The 20,096-nt window shown below is 50.5% G+C and overlaps 2 protein-coding genes across 2 annotated transcripts; one reads left to right on the top strand and one right to left on the bottom strand.

Annotated features, from left to right (window-relative positions):
- Positions 1-614: 614 nt before the first annotated feature.
- On the top strand, positions 615-7,659 carry Guca1a (guanylate cyclase activator 1A). The gene is made up of 4 exons (XM_076859510.1): positions 615-815; positions 6,425-6,574; positions 6,921-7,014; positions 7,496-7,659. The coding sequence occupies exons 1-4, from the start codon at positions 615-617 to the stop codon at positions 7,657-7,659; spliced, it is 609 nt and encodes a 202-aa protein (XP_076715625.1).
- Positions 7,660-10,679: 3,020 nt separating this feature from the next.
- On the bottom strand, positions 10,680-18,890 carry Guca1b (guanylate cyclase activator 1B). The gene is made up of 4 exons (XM_076860159.1): positions 18,684-18,890; positions 13,035-13,184; positions 11,494-11,614; positions 10,680-10,807 (listed from the first exon to the last, which is right to left on the bottom strand). Exons 1-4 carry the CDS (start codon positions 18,888-18,890, stop codon positions 10,680-10,682), a joined length of 606 nt encoding a protein of 201 aa, XP_076716274.1.
- Between the last annotated feature and the right edge of the window lie 1,206 nt (positions 18,891-20,096).

The following is a 20,096-nucleotide window of genomic DNA, read 5'->3' as shown; positions in this document are numbered from 1 at the left end:
TCTGCATCACCAGGTGATCTCATGTATTAGCACATCCGTGGTGTGATCAGACCTCCTCTGCTGTGACAGCCAAGGGCAGTCCACAGCCTAGATAACTGTACATGGCAGCCCCATCGAGGGCCTTGCTTTGGAAGATAAGACGAACCGGTCCATCTTATATGGATGCCAGTTCCTAGTCTGAGGATGGGATCCAAGGATAGTGTGAACCCATTAAAGCAGAATATGAAGGGCACTGAGGTCATAGAATCAGAGCAGCCGCTGACCGGTCACCCACTGGATCGTGATAAGAGAAGATTAGGAGCCTGCAAACTAGGTAAGAAAATCCTCTCACCTACAGCTCAAGGCTGTAATCCTGGGCTCTGCTTCTCTAAGCTTTGTTCTGTTTCCACTCCTCCTCCCATAGGCTGCAAGGGTTTGTGGGGGATGTCCCCTCGCTCTGGGCGCGGGCCGTGCCCATTTCCTCTCTGCTCCCTCCTCTCCACGTCTCTTGCTCTGACCTGGAGCACTCAGGCCTGTGAGGCAGGAGGGCCAGCTGCAGGAGGCCAGGCCTCTCGGGTGCAGGGGTAGCGGGGCACAGGACCACCTTGGGCATCGGCCTTCTGCAGGCCGGGGCCATGGGCAACGTGGTGGAGGGTAAGTCTGTGGAGGAGCTGAGCAGCACCGAGTGCCACCAGTGGTATAAGAAGTTCATGACCGAGTGTCCCTCTGGCCAGCTCACCCTCTACGAGTTCCGCCAGTTCTTCGGCCTCAAGAACCTGAGCCCCTGGGCCAGCAAGTACGTGGAGCAGATGTTCGAGACCTTTGACTTCAACAAGGTGGGCAGGGGCCATGGGGGTGAGGGTCCCCAGCCTTCCATACCTCGGGAGGCCTTAGCAGCCTGGGGGCAATCAAGAGCAATGGGAGGAGAGTAAAAGTGTCCCCTGGGAGAGTGGCTTCGTATGCAGTGGTTGTGATTTGAGAGGAGGACATTCCACATCCAAGGGGGGGGGGGTCAAGCATCTACTTTGTGGTACTGTTTGCAGTACTAGGGATGGAGCTCAGTACTCTACTACTGAGCAACATCCCCAGCCCTCTTGAGTTTTTATTTTGAGACAGGGTCTCACTAAAGTTGCTGAGACTAGCCTCAAACTTGGGATCCTCCTGTCTCAGCCTCCTGAGTTGGTGGGATTACAGGCGTGCACCACCACTTCTGTCTAAGCACCTACTTTGTATCAGGTCCTAAGGGCCCAGAAATGAATCAGACCCTGTCCCTGCCCTTGCTTTCTAGGGGGAAGACAGGCACAAATTAGCCAAATCAGAGGCAGAATCTAGTGGCTTTCTCTGCCTCTCAGCACACTGAACAGCTCGGTTGCTGCCCAAATAGGGATGAACACTTCCAAGGGAGTCGCTGAGCACCCACTTGGGACTGGTGCAAAGACGCCTAGATGCTCAGGAGGATGTGGGAAGAGGTGACAGCAGAGGGCTGGAAGGGCTGGGCTGGGCAGAGCCGCCCCACCCGGCTCACCCATGGTGTTCTGTGGACTAGGCCTGCAGTGGGCGGGGTGGCCTGATCACTGGGGACAAGGTCATACCCAGCCCCAAAGTACCCAGTGCCATCAGCCCGTCTTTTCTGAAGTGAGTCTGGAGGTCCGAGTGGTGGTCAAATTGCATGTTTCTCCAAGCAACGCCAGGATGCTCTGATGAGGACTTCCTGCGAAGCCCAGGAGGCCAGGAGGAGGGGAGTCTGAGCCTCTTGGGTTCGTCCACTGGGTGACCTGGAGCCAGTCTCTCCCTTCTCGGCTCATTCACCCGGTTCTGCCATGGAGGGTGGGGACATTGGTGAAGGTGTTGGTTGGATTCCGGTGGTAAATCTTCTTTTATTTGGGACAACTGGTCAGGTGTAGAGGTGGAAGCATCCAAACCCACAGATTCAGGACCTACCCCGCGGGCCCCCTCTGCTGACTCCCACCCTGGCCGGCTCCTCCCTTGAAAGGTGAGGTTGCAATGATGCATGGCCCCGGGGCCGATCAACAGGCCTGGGAGAGGCTGCCCTTGCTGCCTGGGGGGTTCAAACTGGGGTTTCTAGGGAAAGCTGGGGCTTGGCAGCTATTTAAAACTCACTAATATGTGGGGATAAGGGGCCAAAGCAGATTAGGGGCTTTGAGACTCGGCCTCAAGGGCAGTATCCTGTGCCTGCGGGTTTTCCTGATGGGGAGCAGGGAGCAGAGTCCTGGGTGGTGGCACAGAGACTAGGAGAGATGCAGGCATCACGCTGGCCCCACAGAATGCCCCAGGGGAAGCAGCAGTCAGTCCTGAACAGGAGTGGCGGGCGCGGGGAGTCAGTGGTTGAGCCCCACCACCCTACCCCCGAGCACCCCAAATTATCTCACCCTGTCGCCTGCTAAGGAAACCCTCTGGGTGAAGACATAACTGTAGAAAGACCCCCCCAACTCACACATACGGCACTAGGGAGGGACAACCCATCACCCTGGATTTACCCATCGGTCTAATGCCTTCTCTTCAACTGTAGTCACATAGAAGCGCCATCTCTATTGTCCCATCGAAAGTAAATCAACTTCTGGTTTCTACCCAACCTGGCCTGTTCAGATGCCACACACATGGCCTTTGTGTTGCTGTGACCCTCTAGAACCCCGCGTAGCTCACAACTTTCCCTGCTGTGAGTCTCTGCTCACCATGTGCCCTGATCTCCTGGTTTAAACCTAATTAAAATGGGGTCTGGCCAGGCCACACTTGTAATCCCCGCCGCTTAGGAGGCTGAGGCAGGAGGATTTTTTGCGAGTTCAAAGCCAGTTTCAGCTATAGTGAGGCCCTAAGCAACTCAGTGAGACCCTGTCTCTAAATAAAATACAAAATAGGGTTGGGGATGTGGCTCAGTGGTCAAGTGTCTCTGAGTGCGATCCCCACACCCACCTCCCCAAAAAAAGAGAATAACTGGGTCTGGCCCCTGCTTCCATCTTTCCCAGTCCCCACTTTCCTGCCAAAGCTCTTCTCATCTTTTAGTACCAGACATTAAATACCATTTAGCCACTATGGTATTATCTGTCTCTCCTGCTGGAGCGTGAACTCTATGAACCCCTTTACTTCTTTCCCAGCACCTAAGACACTATCTGGAACATAGTAGGTGCTTCATAAATATTGGTTGCATGTTTAAAATTATATACAAAAATCATGATATTAAGGGTTACTTATATACCTTATGACATTAATTTAACTGTGCTATTATTTTGTAACACCAACATCTCTCCTCCACACCCACAGAACAAAGTCCTGGGCTACACTGTGTTGACTCGTGGGCATCGCAGGGTGCCGTTTAGACTGACCAGGAAGTAAGACAGGGCACTAGGAACTATTCATGCAGAGAGGAGTTAAAACACGGATGTTTAATTGATAACCCGAGGGCCTGTTTTTGTAAATGAAGTTTTATTAGAACACAGCACACTCATTTATTTAAGAATTATGGCTGTCTTCACGCCAAAATGACAGAGGCTGTTTGGCCACAAAGCTGAAATATCAACTCTCTGTCCCTTGACAGAAATAGTGTGTCAGTCCCTGGATGAGAAGACGGCCGCACCCGATGCATAGGGATGAGGGGTGCAGCGGTGTGAATGCAGCGGGTGACTGGGGACAAGCACATGCCTTGCTTATTGCACATCTTGCCTGGCCCCGGCTGTGCCTGGCGACCACACAGATGCACGCAGATGGAGGTGAACACATCTGAGCACCAGTGTAGGGTTTAGGAGACTCAAGGCGTTGCCATTCCATCAGCTAATGGCTCTTGACTTCATCTTCCCATCTGAAATGGGGACAAAAATACCAGCTCCAGGGGCACCTGTGAGATTAAATGAGCAAAGGAATAAAGCGCTGAGCACAGGAAGCCCACAGGAAGCACTAAAATAAAGAGCATTGCTGTGGGTTAGCGCACTCAGGCCGTCCCACAACCTCAAAAGCGCATGTTGTCATTCTCCTCTTAGGGCTGAGGAAACAGACTCAGGAGGCCAGGCAACCTGGGAAAGCTCGCCCTGCTCCTAAGAGGTGGCTTAGGTCTTTTTGGCACAAAAATCATGAATCTTCCATTACCCCTTGTAGCCATTGTCATCATCATCATCGGCAGGACTGGGGATCCAACCCAAGGGTGTCCTGCTGGGGACTGAACCCAGGGGTGTCCTGCCACTGGGCTCCATTCCCAACCCTTCTTATTTTACTTTCAGACACAGTCTCACTAAGTTGCCCAGACTGGCCTTGAACTTGCCATCCTCCTGCCTCAGCTTCTCAAATTGCAAGGATTACAGGCTCATTATTATTATTTTTAATTACAAAAGTAATTAAAGTAATTAAAGCTCATTGTAAAAATTCCCAGCAATACAGAAACTTAAACATTGAAAGCAAAATTATCCTCCCCCATGGGAAAAAAGTTTTCTTGCTGATCCAAGATGGTGTGGTAGAGACCTCGCTCCATTCTGACAACAACCCTGGGAGTCTGGGTGAGCCGTCCGAGTGAGCTCAGGTGTGTGTGAAAGCCCTTGAAGTGCCTTAAGGAAAAGTGAAATTATTTGCAGGAAAAGGGCTGGAACGTGAGAACCTTATGTTAAGCTTAAATGAGCCAAACTCAGAAGGTCAAGGGTCATATGTTTTCTCCCACATGTGAAAGCAAGAGAGGAAAAAGAACAAGAAAGGTCGCAGGTGGGTGGGGGGGGGTATCTCATGAAAATGGAAGGAAGATCAGCAGAATAGAGAAAAGAGACCAGGGGGAGGGGGAGGGAAGGGAGACAGCCTGGGGAAGGATATTAGCTACGTTTCATTATTACGCCAAGTGCACGTACAGACATGGAACAATGAATCCCACCATTATGTATGACTATCAGGCACCAAGGGAAAAAGTGTGGGGGGGGAGAAAGCCCTTGGATATGGTGAAGAACCACAGAGATGTTCACTACAACCCTGATCCGCATGGCAGGGCTCCGAGTGAGGAAGGCCTTGTTAAGGCCAAAGGTCAGCACAGACCAGATCTCAGAGGTCATGCGTCCTGGCTCTCCACCTCCCGGTCAGACTCCCCTTAAAGACTTTCAGTGACCAGGGCACCAGGTGGCCCTTCCTGAAGCAGCTCTGCCTGTCAAGGGTTCTTAGGGTTACCCCAGCTCCCTCTCTCCATTAAGTCCTGGTTCCACTCGGCTGTGAGTAATGGAGGACCCGGTTGAACTCCAAGTCCCTGAGCTCTGCCTCAGTGCTCCTTCCCCTGCCTCGCTCAGCCTTTCTGTAACCTGCTGGCTTTCCTCTCCCAGCCTCACTCATTTTGGAGGCCGTGGGCCTCACTCATTTTGGAGGCCATGGGGAGGGACAGAGCGGCAGGAACAGGCAGAAATGGCAACCTGTGTTCATTTAGGGGGCCCTGGAGAAATGTCCTTCAAGAACGTGCCATCCTTCTCCATGGTCAACCCTTACAAGACAGTGGGGGCATCACCTCACCTGTCCTGCCCTAGCAGAGTTGGGGTGATTCCATAATGCTGGGGTGATTCCCTACTGTCCAGATGTGTTGCTGCTGAATAGATATCGTGATGAAATAGTGATCCCTTTATAATAATAGCACTAATCATAATAACAGTATTTACTGAGTGCTTACTATGGACCAGGCAGTGTGGAGTGCTTTTACAGGCGTGAACTCATTGAATCCCATAGAATTAGGTCCGGTTTTAACTTTTACAGGTGAAGAAATGGAGGGCCATATCAAGGACCATATGAAGCCCTTAGTTTCAGATTCAGCTTAGACGGTGGGTGGAGCCAAGATTCAAACCTGCACCCACCACACTGCACTATCAAGAAGGGGTGTGTATTTTACCGAGCTCTGAAATCCTCACAGTCTATCAGAACACACAGCGGGTGCTCAATGAAGTGGGAAGCATCCAGCTGAGAATGAGAAAGGTGCTCCTTGCCTCCCTGTCTGGCCGCTGCCCCGACCCCAGCTCCTATCTCCTGGGTAAGAGCTCATCCAAAACACTCTCTGGTCCCTGGGTGCATTCTTTCCTGCTCCCACCTACCTACTTCTCTCCTGTGCCCAATGGGCAGGGCTCAGGTTTGAGAACCAAAGGGAAGCAGCTAGTGACAACTAAAATAAAAATAACTGTTAAGGAGAAAGTGTCAGCTAGTCCCACCCAATAGGTGTTGGTTTATTGGACTTGATCGGCAGTCTCTGGGGCAGGCAGGGTGGGCTATGCGTGGCCACCAGGAGGATAGGAGAGTGGTGGTGCCAACGGGTAAGAGCTTGGAGGGGACAGAGCTGGCACCCCTGGGCCTTACTCCCTGGAGTCCCGGCCTCCCTCCGGCACTTCCAGTAGTGGAACCCTGGCTGAGATGGGCGTGGCCCAGGTGGGGGCGTGGCCCAGGTGGGGGCGTGGCCCAGGTGGGCTCACAGCCCTGCGCGCTCTCGCAGGACGGCTACATTGACTTCATGGAGTACGTGGCGGCGCTCAGCCTGGTCCTCAAGGGGAAGGTGGAACAGAAGTTGCGCTGGTACTTCAAGCTCTACGACGTCGACGGCAATGGCTGCATCGACAGGGAGGAGCTGCTCACCATCATCCAGGTAACTCCAGGTGCAGAGGGCTGGGACAGGGGCGTGGAAAGCGGGACCCCCGAGCTGAGAGCTCGCGGAAGGATCCACAATCTCAGGATTGAGACCGAATTTGGGACTCGGGGTCCGGGCGATACTTCTGACCCTCACCAACTGCGTGACCTAGGCTGTGTCGTCTCTCCTTTGTGGGTCTGTTTCCAAAGGACTATGGAAGCTCCACTCTTAAGTCCCAGATCTGTCCGAAGCCCAGGGCACCATCGCCTCGGCTCTCCACAGCTGTTGGGAGCCAGAAAAGCTCTTACTGTCCCCACCACTGAGAATTAAGATGGGACCTTCCCTGCTGCCTTTTTCCTCTCAGGCCATTCGAACTATTAACCCCTGGAGCGACACGACCATGACTGCAGAGGAGTTCACAGACACCGTGTTCACCAAGATTGACGTCAATGGGGATGGTGAGGGGGCCAAGGGGGGACTCCCCCGGGGAGGGGTCCCAGGGATAGGAAGTCACCAGGTGAAAGGAGCAGGAGGGGAGAAAGAGGCACAAAGGTCCCTCTGCAAGTCACCTCCTCCATCCTTCTCTGCCCCAGCCACAGAATTAGCTCTTAGGGATCCCTGAACCCCACTTTCTGGTCTGTCTCTGACCCTGCCCCTTGCCAGAACTCTGCTCTGGCTCTGCGCTGGGTGCCCACCTGTAATCCCAGAAATTTAAGAGATTGAGGCAGGAGGATGGCAAGTTCGAGGCCAGCCGAGGCAATTTAGGAGACCCTGTCTCAGAAGCAAATTTTAAAAAATAAATAAAATAAAAATACAAAGGGCGGTAGCTCAGTGTAGAGCGCCCCTGGGTTCCATCCCCATACCAGGGGAGGAAAATCCAGCTCTAGGCCTGGCCAGCAGACACCCTCCCCACCGGGAATCCCTTTCTTTGTACCCCAGGGGAACTCTCCCTGGAGGAGTTCATGGAGGGCGTCCAGAAGGACCAGGAGCTCCTGGACACGCTGACACGAAGCCTGGACCTCACCGGCATCGTGCGCAGGCTCCAGACCGGCGAGCCGGATGACGATTTCCCCGGCAAGGACACCACCGAGACGGCCGGCTGAGCGCGCCCAGCTGCTGCTGTCCGGGGGCCGGGGCTCCACGGTGGTGCCTGGCGTCGCTGTTGTGCTTGTCTTAATATTATATGGGGTCTCCCGAATCCAAAGGCTCGGCTCACCTTTTTGGGGTCCAGGGTGGCAGCAGGAGGGGAGGAGGGGCAGAAGTGGGACTCCAGAGTGAAAATGGTTCCTGGGCCCCTCCAGGAGACTCAGCTGTGGGTCATGCTCCCTGATGCCCTAGGGTTCCTCCCTCGCCCCTTTGGGGCTCCTCACCCAGCTTTTCCCAGTGTCCCCACTGCATTTCTCCGGTCCACAGTGGAAGCTCTGAGCCAGAGCAGAGGTTTCCTGGGTCTCTGATGGAATTCTACAGATCTGAGTGCCGAGGTGAAGGCCTGCCCCACACCCTGGAACCTACTTGTGTGGTTTGTGTTCTTTCCTCCCTTCGACAAGCCTTTATTGAGCACCTACTGTGTATTGACACTAAACATTAGATGAACAAAGAAGTCAATTCTCATCCTCAAGGAACTCAAAAGCTGGTGGGAGACACATAGACCTGCATCATTGTAATAAAATTGGCAAAGAAAAGTTATAAAGTAAGGGACCTCTGTAGGAGTTTGACTCAGAGTCAGTACCACAGCGCTGACCTTTGGCTTTGAAAGAGGGCTTGGAGGTTGCCCATGAAGAAGGTGATATGTGTGGGGAGGTCTGGGTGCATTCTCTGTGATGTATGTGCCCCATGTAGGGGCTCTTCTTAGATGTAAGTGGAGGTATTCTTTAAGAGTTAAATTTTAGCTGGATGCAGTGACACATCCCTGTCATCCCAGCAACACAGGAGGACTGTCTCAGTAATTTTAGCAAGACCTTCAGCAATTTAGTGAGACCCTGTCTCAAAATAAAAAATTAAAAAGGGCTGGGGATGTAGCTCAGTGTAAGCATCTCTGAATACCAAAAAAACATGTGGAGCCACACAGTTCCCCACAGGTCTGCAACTCACTGCAAATGACCTGACCATCTGTGGTCTACCCTAAATCTTGCTGCAGTGACACCTGACACCAGTTAGGAAGTGGGACGATCTGTTACAGGTGGGCCTGGACCAGGTTCTTTGCATACTACATCTTTAAGCATCCTCAAATCAGAGATCTACCCATCCAAAGCAGGTCTGATCAGTTGTGCCCCTGAGTTACAGTTGCCTGGTTGCCACAGGAATCTGGGGAGAGACAAGGGCTAGAATAGTTGTGACCTTTTTCCCAAGAGCCTCTTTCTCCTGGGCTTTGAGTCTTCACTTCAGTTGAGCCCAGGGAAGGTGTGGGGAGTATGTAAAATCCTAGGGGTTGGGCTGGGGTTGTGGATCAGTGGCAGAGCACTCACCTTGCACTATGAGGCACTGGGTTCAACCCTCAGCACCACATAAAAATAAATACATAAAATAAAGATGTTGTATCTAACTACAGTATATAAACCTAGGGGTGCAGGGAGAAAACTCAGCATCAGGGAAATAGAACATCAGGTAGGAGGGTACCATTCCGAGGTAGGGGGACAAGAGGGTGCATTGTGCTCACCCCTGTCCTGCCCCTCCCTTGGATCATTCCAGACAGGAAAGTCAGCCAGGGCCTGAGCAGCAGACACAGAGAGAAGGTGGAGGTCAATGCCAAGGGCATCCTGGGAAAAAAGGGAGCTGACATTGCTGCTCCTTCTCTTGCTGTTTGCCTCTTGGGAAGTCCTGAAGATCAAGGGTGTCTGTAAATAATTAGGACGACTTTCCCCAGCTTTGTTCATACGTCACCTGCATGATTTGGCCATGTCTCTGTCCCACCTAGTATATTATTTTTAAGCGACCTTTATTTTTTTCACCTGAAATTGATTTCTAAGGGACACTTCATTCATATGAACATCACGTGAAATATCATACCCATAAGCCCTCAGGTTCAATAGGTTTGTTTTATTTTTTATGCATCAACACACAAGCATGTCTACCCAAGGTAAAGCAAACATGCTTCCAGATCCCACCACAAACCGTCTCAAGGGGTAACACTGCTCAGGGTGCTGGTTTCCACAGTCTGTTCTCAGAGGCGTCTCTGGAGTGTCCAGAGGTAGGAGGGATCTGAGCTCCCCAACCTCCTTCAACTAGAAGGTCTCTCTTTCAGTGTCTACATTAAGGTTGTACAAAAGAATTGTATAACAGAAAAGAATGCCACATCTAAAAACACGGCACTCTAAAAACTGCTGTCGAATCCGAGCTGCACAAGGTTGGGGAAGAGAAGTGGCCTTCTGGAGTCCCGTGGCCATTGGAGGCAAAGTCTGGCCTAGAACTTAGCAGACCCCCGATTCTCCCCAGAGGCAGAGGGTTCTCCATCTTCTAAAGGAATGAGGGAAGGTCCCTGCTGGGGATGTGGGGAGAGGTGGAGGGGGTGGATAAAGATGGAGGGTGGGGGAGAGGGTGCGGGAGCAGGGCCCTTCAAGCACAGCAGCCTCTACAGCGGAGGACCACAGCCTGCCATCTTATTTTCTGAAGTTTCCCTTGTTAACACCCCTGATGAGGATGCCTGGGGAGGAGGTGGGCAGGGTCCTCCCTGTGGGCCCTCCTTGGGATCCCCACTCCTACCTTCTCTTCAGCTTCAACACCTCCCAGCCCTGCTTCCTTCCGTGCTCTCTTCCACTCAGTAAGTGTTGATTTGGTCTATGGGGCCTCTGCTACTCAGGTGGCCCCTGCTTCCAACTGAGAACACCTAGAAATTGGAGGGGCCCCTACAGTCTCCTGGCCAAGGCATATTTTCCCCTGAGCCACCGTGGGGGCAGCTGAGTGCCGTCAGCCCTGCAGACTGGGCTCCGCCTCATCAGCCCCTGCCCACCAGGGAAGGACTGTGCCCTTGCTGGCCCCACTCACTCCTGCCCAGGGGGTGCCAGCAAGTCCACACCAGGGAAAGCGTGGGCAGGAGCAGGCTGGCCCGGGGACTCTCCTGCTACTCTGAAAACTTGGGTGAGCCTGCAGTCTTGGAACTGCCACAGGCTTCCCAGGGCCTGGCCCCTCAGAACATGGCACTTTTCCGTCTCTGCTGAGTGATCCAGCCACTGGGATTCATGTCCATCTGCAGCATCTTCATCACCCACTTGTCACGACGGGCACCGTCCACGAACTCACTCAGGGACAGCCGACCTGAGCACGGGGCAGGAGACATGGTCACTGGGAAGAAGGCAAGACCTGGAGCTGGGGGTAGGACAGGGACCTTCCCTCCTAAGAGGCACCTGCCCCTCTTCTACAGACCAGCCCGCAGAATCGAGTCCAGAGCCTGTGGCTGGTCAATGCTCTGATTCTCCAGGAGTCTCCTGGGGCCTAGAAGGGGCTCTCTTGACAAGGGACTGTAGCTTTACTCTTGTGCACAGCACCTCTGAAATGCTGAGCGATCCCTGAAGACTCTTTCCAAGAGTGTCCCAAGCCAGCTCCCGCGCACAGCTGGAGGGCTGGGCCCTGAGCTGCAGGGCAGGGAGCTCAGTGGCCTGAACAGACGCCCCCTGCCACGCTCTACTCACCCTCCCATTTGTTCCCCTCAGCCACTCTGGCTGTCTTCACTTTCCAGGTGAGGAAACCGAGGCCAGGCTGAGGGGTTAACCTCCAAAGTTCCTGTTCCTTCTGCTCGCTTGCCTGGCCTCCTTTGGTGACTCCTGGGAAGCTTTAATCTCTCACAAACATGTGCGCTGTGTGACACCCTTTGGTATTTCATGTCATCCTCTCCTCAGCCAGCTCACCCGTGAGAATATCAGCAGTCGGGAAGTGGCAAATTGCCAGAAGGTGGGGATGACTGGGAGCAGGCAGCCCTCCTCCCCGGTAGCTCCACCCCTTACCGTCCCCGTTTTCATCCACCAGGTAGAAGATCCTGTCCACGACCTCCTCGGGTGTGAGCATCTGGCCCTGCTGCCCCGTCTCTGTCTCCACGCGGCAGGCTTTCTTCAGCTTGTAAATCGCCTGCCAGAGAGGGGAGGACTCAGCTGTCCTGACAGGACACCCTGCAAGCCTCCGCTCTACCCACACCCCTCAGTGCCACCTCTGCAGCGCTGGCCCCAGGCCGTGCATCTTAGTGTCACCTGAGCCAGATCTAAGCCAGATCCAACTCCAGTTGGAGTAATACCCCCTGGGGACTTTCTGGCCTCAATCTACCCTTCCCCGACACCATTTCCATTCCCACTGCCATCTGCAGAGGGATGGGATGACTAAGTCACCAACAGTTGACACTCCAATCTATAGAGAAAGAAATAGAGATGCAGAGAAGAAAAAAGAATTTAGTGTCATCTTTGTATGTATAGGTGTCAAATAGTGTGATGGGGATACAGGGCTGGGACTGGAAGCAACCTTCTCCTTTGCGCTGTGTCCTTGAGATAATATGAGATGACATTTGCAAAGGTACCATGTACATGCAGAAGAGATGGGAAAACTTGAGGATCCTCCCTCGTCCCCATCTGGGTGCTGAGGACAGAGTCTGCATGGTCTTGGTCTCCGAGGCCTCACTGCCCATTCCAGCACTGGCAGAGCACAGGCCCCACTAAACAGGCCCGGGGGACCTGAGGGGATGCCCTGAAATCCAGCTCCAGTACTTCCTATGTATGAACATGGGCGGACCACACTGCCTCCAGGAGGCCATTCCTTCTCTGTAAGCCAGGGCCAGCAACGTCCCCCTCATGTAGTTCTGGGGATCCACTGGTTGCTACTGGCTGCCCCAGGAAAAGTGTCGGGAGCCTGTGACACTAGATGCCACCTTTCTTCCTTGATCATTCCTGCTGATTGTCTATCCGTTTTGTCCGTTTTTTAAAAGAAACAACTTTGGTTTTCTCTAAAGCACTTGTTTTTTTATTTTATTAATTTCTATTCTCTATTGTTTCCTCTCATATATTTTCTTTGGGTTTAATTTACTTTTTTTTTTCATTTTCTCTAGATGACTTCTTAGATCATTAGTTTTCAGCCTTTCTTATTTTTTTCATATAGACATCTTAAGACTGTAAATTTCTCTACAAACCCAGGTGCTCCACACGTTTTGTTATGTCACGTACGACAGGTGTGCATCCTGATTCAATTAAAACTACTGTGTGCATCTATGTGTGTGTGAGAGAGAGACAGAGAGAGAGAGGTGGGTAGAGAGTTAGGGAGAGAGACTAACGTGATTTCTCGGGGTCGTGGTATTGGGAAGAGTGTTGCCAAAGTTTCAGAGATTTTTCTACTTAACTCTCGGCCGCAGATTTTCAGCTTGATTTCACTGTGGTCAGAGAACACATTCTGAATGATTTCAGTGCCTCTTCCCAACCCCACCCAGAGACTCTCTTCAGCGGGTCCCCTGTGGCTAGCCCTCTGTGCCTAGCACCCGGGGAGCCTGCTTCCAGGCAGGGACACCAACCTCCACGATGTCCAGGAGCTCCAGGCGGTCGATGCAGCCGTTGCCGTCCTTGTCGTAGATCTTGAAGGTCCACTTCAGCTTGTGCTCCAGGGAGCCCCTCAACACAAGGTTCAGGGCTGCCACGTACTCCAGGAAGTCGATGGTGTCATCCTGCACGGGGTGTGGATGCTGCTGAGGCCCCTCCAGAGGGTGGCAGTGAGCTCTACGCAGGGTGACCCATCCCCAGGGAATCAGGGCTTTCCCAAGTCTCTGTAACCCACCTGGCCTCTGCGTCATTGCGCACGCTGTTCTCCATCCCCAGACCTTTCCCACTGGCAGTGGTCACCCAATCCTCCCTGTTCCTAAGGCTCAGCTCGAGAGTCCCCTCCTCCAGGAAGCCTTCCTTCTTGTACTGCTTGGGCCATAGCCTCTGTGTGGGTCTCTGTCGCTCTCTCCCTCCCTGTTCGCAGGCTCACAGCACCTGCTGTATTCTCCTTATTTGGGGCCAGCTCTGGCAGCCTCCCTCCCTCCTGGAGATCAGGGAGGGCTGGTATTGCTTGCGTTTCTTCTCCGTGCCTAGCTCAGTGCCACTTGTACGTAGAATTGAGGTCCTGTACATACTTATGAATGCTGAGCAAATGATAGACTTGATCTGAATTTGGGACTTAAGTAGTTTTGAAAGACCAGGAAGCAGGGCTCATTGACATCTCCCCTTGCATGCGCATTCACCCCGAGTGCCCGGGAAGGGCAGGCAGTGGCTCCAGTCCCCTCTCACCTCTAAGCCTAGGTGGACATTATATGGAAGGAGGGGCCTGTACCCCCACTCCATCCAGGAAGGGTAGGAGGAGGTGGAACGCAGGTGGAGATTGGGAACCGGAAGGGGGAGGAGCACAGCCTACTCTATAGCTACCCTGACAAAAAAATGAACCTTCTTGGGACAGAAATGTGACAGCAACCATTATTCCAAAAGCAGTAATCAAGAAACTGGAGAAGTGGATCCTTGCTTTTCTCCCCCAAATGTGTGTGGGGTGAAGGGCTGGTAGTATGGAGGCCACAGAGGGTTGGCTGGGCCAGGGTGTCAATTATAGGAGCTCACTTACTCCAGGGTTGGGACCTCTGCTCTCCAAATGAAAAACCTAACCCATCAGCTTCCCCGGGAATATCATCATTCATGTGACTTTGGAATCAGTGAGGACATCAATGGCTCAGAGCACTTCTGTCCCATTGGGTCAGGCCACTCACGGAGGCTTAACCAAGGGGTACCCAAGTGGGCAAGGTTTGAGCAACGGGATAAAAATGGCAGAGAATGAGGGAAATAGCAAAAAGACTGAGGAAAAAATAAGAGGAAAGTAACCCTAGGCTGCCTCAACACCGAGGGTTTTATTCAACATATTTTATTTATCATTTCTACAAATACATGGTTCTCCTGGTCCCCCTCCCCATATACTTACCTAATTGGGGTCAAGCTATATTTGTAGTTTTATTTGCTGGATGTCCATTTAATATCTTCTCATGTTTTTAAGAATTATGTAAACTATCAATATTTGTGGGGCTTGGGGGTACTGGGCATTCCCTTCCGTGAAACATATTTTTAATATTTTATTTTTAAAAATATCCCTTTATTTATTGATTTGTAGCAGGGAATAAATCAAGGAGACTTAACCACTGAGCCACATCCCCAGCCCTTTTTATGTTTTATTTTGAGATAGGGTCTTGCTAAGTTGCTTAGCGCCTTGCCAAGTTGCTCAGGCTGGCTTTGAACTTGAGATCCTCCTGACTCAGCCTCCTGAGCTGCTGGGATTACAGGTGTGTGCCATCATGCCTGGCTCTAATATTTTATATTGCATAGGGAACATTGATGTGTATTTTTTTCTTACATATTTCTGATACTGTCTTTTCTTTCTTCCTTCTTCCACCTGTCCCTCCCTGTACTGAAGGTTGAACCCAGGGGCTCTACTACTTAGCTACATCTCCAGACTTTTTTCTTTTTCTTTTTTTAATTTTGAGGCAGGACCTTGCTAAATTACCCAGGCTGGCCTGGGAACTTGAGACCCTACTGCCTCTGACTCCTGAGTCACTGTCTAGTAATTTCTTTGGAGTAGATTCTTACGCAGTGGTTATTTGTTCTTTTGGAAGGCTATTTTCTTTTGTACTTATTATTTATTAAGCTTATTACAAGCCAAGCACAGTGACGCACGCCTGCAATCCCAGTGGCTTGGGAGGCTGAGGCAGGAGATCACGAGTTCAAAGCCATCCTCAGCAACAGCGAGGTGCTAAGCTACTCGGTGAGACCCTGTCTCTAAGTAAAATACAAAAAAAAAGGGTTGGGATGTGACTCAGTGGTTGAGTGCCCATGAGTTCCATTCCCCACTAAAACTTACTACAAACCAATCCTGTGTTTCTTCTTTAATAAAAATTGAGTATAAAAATGTTATTCCCATTTTATAGATAAGAAGTCTGAGACTTGGAGGTGCCCAAGCTACATGTCTCCTCCAGTTTATTAAGTTGGAAAAAAACTTCTGTTCTCCACTCAATGTTTCTCTCCTTCCTTCTTCCCTTCCTTCCTTCTTTCCTTCCTTCCCTGCTCCCCTCTCTTTTTAATTCTTTCTTTCATGGTGCTGGGGATGGAACCTAGGACCTCACACATGCTGGGCAACCTCTCTATCACCGAGCTACACCCCCAGTAACAAGGTCTAGCAAATGAGTCTGATATCTATAGGTACCAAGGAGGGTAAAAACCCCCACAAAATCCAACCACCGACAAAGTCTCCAGGTTTCTAGATTCTCCCTCATTCTTTGTCCAGAAACTTCTGGTTCCAAACCACCTCTCTCAATGTGAGTCAGTGGAGAGAAGATGATTCATTATTTGCTTCTCCTCAAAGGGGAAGTCACTGCACACCCCAGGACCCTTTCTGGGAAGCTTCTAGATGGTGCTAATCTCATCTGTTGTGCACAGACCTAGTCAGCTCCAATTACCCAGAGGCCTGTGAGGGGTGGAAATGTCTCATCTGCTGTGGAGTGGGGTGGGCGTGCTGTCTGCTCTGGGGGATTATATGCCTCATTTCTCTCTGAATTGGCTGTATTTGTGCACCAGCCCTGACCCCAATGCTATTATACAAGAATCCCAAGTGACGTTCAGCTTTCACTCTCTCTTTCCTTCCATCCCAGGGTGTCACAAGGCTAATTCCAGAGAGAGAAAAGAGAGTCGCAAGGGAGGAGGGGGGCAGAGACAGGGTTTATCTATAGCTCTGTCTCCACCAAACCCATTTCATCACCCTGGATTTGGACATGTGAGATGGATCTTTGAATTCTTTTCATAATTTTTGTTCTAAAAATCTCAGACCAGTCAGGCGTGCTGCTGCACGCCTATAATCCCAGCAGTTTGGGAGATTGGGGTGGGAGGGTTTCAAGTTCAAAGCCAGCCTCAGCAACTTAGTGAGGTCCTAGCAACTCAGTGAGACCCTGTATCTAAATAAAAAACACAAAAAAGGGCTGGGGATGTGGCTCAGTGGTTAAGCTCCGCTGAGTTCAATCCCCCGACACACACACACAAATAAAATAAAAATAAAAATCTCAGACCAATTGTCCAGAAATAAAACTCTGATATCAAGATTCTGCTGAAGAGCTGGGTGGAGCTCAGTGGTGGCGCACTTGTCTAGAGTGCAGGGGCCATCCCCAACATAGGGCAAAAATGATTGTGCTAAGGCAGGGGATGGTAGGTTTAGAGACAGAGTCTACAAAAGAGAGAAAGAAGGCTCAGTCCCTGACAGAGGAGTCAATGCCTTCCAGGGAAGCTCTTCCTTACAGCAAGATGCTAACTACTAAAGAAGGATGGTGGAGTCAGAAAAATATCAACAGATGCCCAAACTGGTAGATGATGATTTGATGAGCAATAGTATATTTGCTGTATCCAGGGAGATCCCGATAAGATACTTATTAATTGCAAAGAAAATACAGTAACCGTGGAGAAACCAGAAAGACACCATCTCCACCAAAAGCTTGAAGTTATTTCAGTCATGGGTTGAGCCAACATCATGTACCCCATATGAAGCCCTGAGAGGGCCATGACATCACACCCATGGCCTTTTTTACTGGAATCTGAATCTCATGAGGAAATACTAGACAAACCTGAATTGTCAGATCCTCTACAAAATAATTAGGGCTAAAGCCTTAAAAAATGTCAAGCTCAATTAAAACAAAGGCTGAGATTGAAGCTTCCAAATTAAAGGAGACATGTCAGATAAATGCAGTGTGTGATCAGACCAAAAAAAAAAGAAGAAGAAGAAGAAGAAGCCGGGCATGGTGGCACACGCCTGTAATCCCAGCAGTTCAGTTTGGGAGGCTGAGGCAGGAGGATTGCAAGTTCAAAGCTAGCCTCAGTAAAAGCAAGGTGCTAAGCAACTCAGTGAGACCCTGTCTTTAAATAAAAATACAGAATAGGACTGGGAATGTGACTCAGTGGTTGAGTGCTTCTGAATTCAATCCCCAGTACCAAAAGAAAAGAAAAGAAAGAGAGAAAAAGAAAGAAAGAAAGAAAGAAAGAAAGAAAGAAAGAAAGAAAGAAAGAAAGAAAGAAAGAAAGAAAAAGAAAGAAAGAAAAGAGGGGGTTGTGGCTTAGCGGTAGAGCACTCGCCTTGTACGTGCGGGACCCTGGGTTGGATCCTCAGCACCACATAAAAATAAGTAAGTGAAATAAAGGTATTGTGTCCTACTACAACTAAAAAATAAATATTAAAACAAGAAAAGAAGTTATAAAATTTTAATTTTAATTTTAACCAAACTTGAATATGGATGATTATTAGACAATAGAAATTCAATGTTGAAACTTCCTGATTTATTTTTCTGGTGGGCAGTATTGGGGATTGAACCCAGGGGCGCCCTATCACTGATCTATATTCCCAGACCTCTTTATTTTTTATTTTTACACAGGGTCTTGCTAAATACCCAGGCTGGCTTGGAGCTAGTATACCTCTCGCCTCTGCTGGGATTTCAGGCGTGTGCCACTGCACCCGGGTGATCAAATTGAATTTTAAAATTAAATTCCTACATGTGTATACAAAATTTAGCTATCTTCTTAGCTGCTAGTGCCATTGAAGAGCTTAAAGAAGCCCTGGGTTTGGATGGCTTCATGAGACCCTCCATGACCTGGAGAGTGGAAAAGGACTTTGCCCAGCGATCCAGCCACTCTCCCGAGTGGCTACAGCCTCCTCTAGCACCCATGACAGGGAAGACCTGGCCAGCCTCAGTTCAAAGGACCCCAGAAAGGGACAGCTCACGGTGTGTGCTAAGACATCTTGTCCCATTTGGGACATCTGCTTAGCTCCTTGGGTTTAGACAGAGAGGGGCTCTGGCAGGTGTCAAAACCTTAGGTCCTTAGGCTATAGAGCCTCATCCAAAAACACACAAAGAGAAGCCCTGGACGGTCAGAAACCTTCAGGTCTCAGAAACAGGATGCAGACAGCATAGGATAAATGCTGAGAGAGAGGCAGGCAAGACAGAGGGAAAGGGACAGAATAAGGGGGAGAAAGAAAAGAATTTGAGGGAATTGAGACTGAGGAAGAGCAGAGGGTTCGGGGGTTTAGGGGTTATCCCAGAGGATGCATCTTGGGTTCAAAGATGCCAAGGGTGCCAGCTGGACCCGCCACAGGTCCTCCCTTCAGGCAGTCTTACCCCATTCTTGTCGAAGGCTCGGAACATGCCCTCTACATACTGGGTGGCCTCCTCATTGTCAGTGACCTTGAAGAAGCGTTTGAACTCGTGCATGAAGAGGGTGCCGCTGGGGCACTCCATCACAAACTTCTTGTACCACTCCTGGAGCTCAGCCACGTCCATCTCCCCAGACGTCTCCATCTCCTCCCAGCTGAACTGCTGCCCCATCTTGCCCTGAGGAATGTCAGGGGGTAGAGGTCTGCGTCTTCTCTTGGGCCTCTGCTGACTGATTCCCTAGGCTAGGGCCCTCTTCCTCCCTCTCCTTTACTTGACCAGCCTATTCATAGTCTCCTGGGCAACTAACATGATGGACAGGGTAGGGCTGACAGCCTGGTGGGGCAGGCCCAGACCAGCTAAGCTGCCCTAAGACCATTAAAAGATTCTTCTGGAAGGTTTAACCTCCAGTCTGCTAAGCCCCCTCAGCCCCACCTCTCTTATTAGTTCTGCTAACCAAGCACCTAGGCTGACCCAAGAGGACCCAGAAATAAAAGAAGGGAAGAAACAGGCAGATGTAGGTGGGAGAGAGGATGACAGGCTGGCATGTTCCCATCTCACATACCCTGCCTTCCTTTTTAATTGGGTACAGCAAGGCTCAGAGAGGCCCATCTTGGAGATACAGAAGACTCTAAAATCCAAAGAGGAAGGAAGACCAACTTCTAGCCCTTAGAATAGAACCTTCTGGTGATTTGGGTCTCGTCCTTCCATGTGGTCTGCAGAATCTGTGGTGGAAAGAGTTCTAGGGGAGCAGCTGTCCTCAGCACACTAGGGGCCGTTCCCTTACAGATCAGGCCTGAGTCTTGGAAGTTTTTCATTTTCTAGTTCAAAATACAAATGCCTCCCTCTAACCCACCCAATCCCTTCTGACATTCCCTCCAAAGTTCTAACATAGGAGAAGGATCTTGGGGAATGGCCACAATACCTTTGAAGGCTCTCACTTTTATAGTAAAGGTCATGCAATCTGCTTTGGATCAATTATATACGCATGCTTATTTTTTAAATATTTATTTTTTAGTTGTAGTTGGACACAATACTTTTGTTGTATTTATTTATCTTTATGTGGTGCTGAGGAGTGAACCCAGGACCTTGCACATGCAAGGTGAGCGCTCTATCGCTGAGCCCAGGAGGCTTATTTTAATGTAATATAAAAATAATACTTCCAAGAAATCAGAAGACCCACAGAAGTAATTTTTCTAGATTTTAGGGGCTGAAGTTCTGGTGAATCAGCCCTTATAATCAAGGGGTAGCACTGCCATCCCCATTGGATATGCATCCCTGAATTGTGCTTACCTCCCCTCGCTGCTCCTACTCCAGAACACCCCCAATTCCTCAAAGTTCTTTGAACCTTCTTGCCATTCCCAAAATGGGAACCCCCTC

Source organism: Callospermophilus lateralis, chromosome 6 (genome assembly GCF_048772815.1).
Source record: "Callospermophilus lateralis isolate mCalLat2 chromosome 6, mCalLat2.hap1, whole genome shotgun sequence".
NCBI lineage: Eukaryota > Metazoa > Chordata > Mammalia > Rodentia > Sciuridae > Callospermophilus > Callospermophilus lateralis.
This window is presented reverse-complemented; position numbering and strand designations above follow the sequence as displayed.

Excerpts from the sequence above, each read along its gene's own strand:
- Guca1a (XM_076859510.1), top strand. The coding sequence starts at position 615 with ATGGGCAACGTGGTGGAGGGTAAGTCTGTGGAGGAGCTGAGCAGCACC. Across the intron at positions 6,575-6,920 it reads AGCTGCTCACCATCATCCAG|GCCATTCGAACTATTAACCC; the intron begins GTAACTCCAGGT and ends TTTTCCTCTCAG. Across the intron at positions 7,015-7,495 it reads GATTGACGTCAATGGGGATG|GGGAACTCTCCCTGGAGGAG; the intron begins GTGAGGGGGCCA and ends TTTGTACCCCAG.
- Guca1b (XM_076860159.1), bottom strand. The coding sequence starts at position 18,890 with ATGGGGCAGCAGTTCAGCTGGGAGGAGATGGAGACGTCTGGGGAGATG. Across the intron at positions 13,185-18,683 it reads GAGCCTTCGACAAGAATGGG|GATGACACCATCGACTTCCT; the intron begins GTAAGACTGCCT and ends CACCCCGTGCAG. Across the intron at positions 10,808-11,493 it reads GGTGGATGAAAACGGGGACG|GTCGGCTGTCCCTGAGTGAG; the intron begins GTAAGGGGTGGA and ends CCCCGTGCTCAG.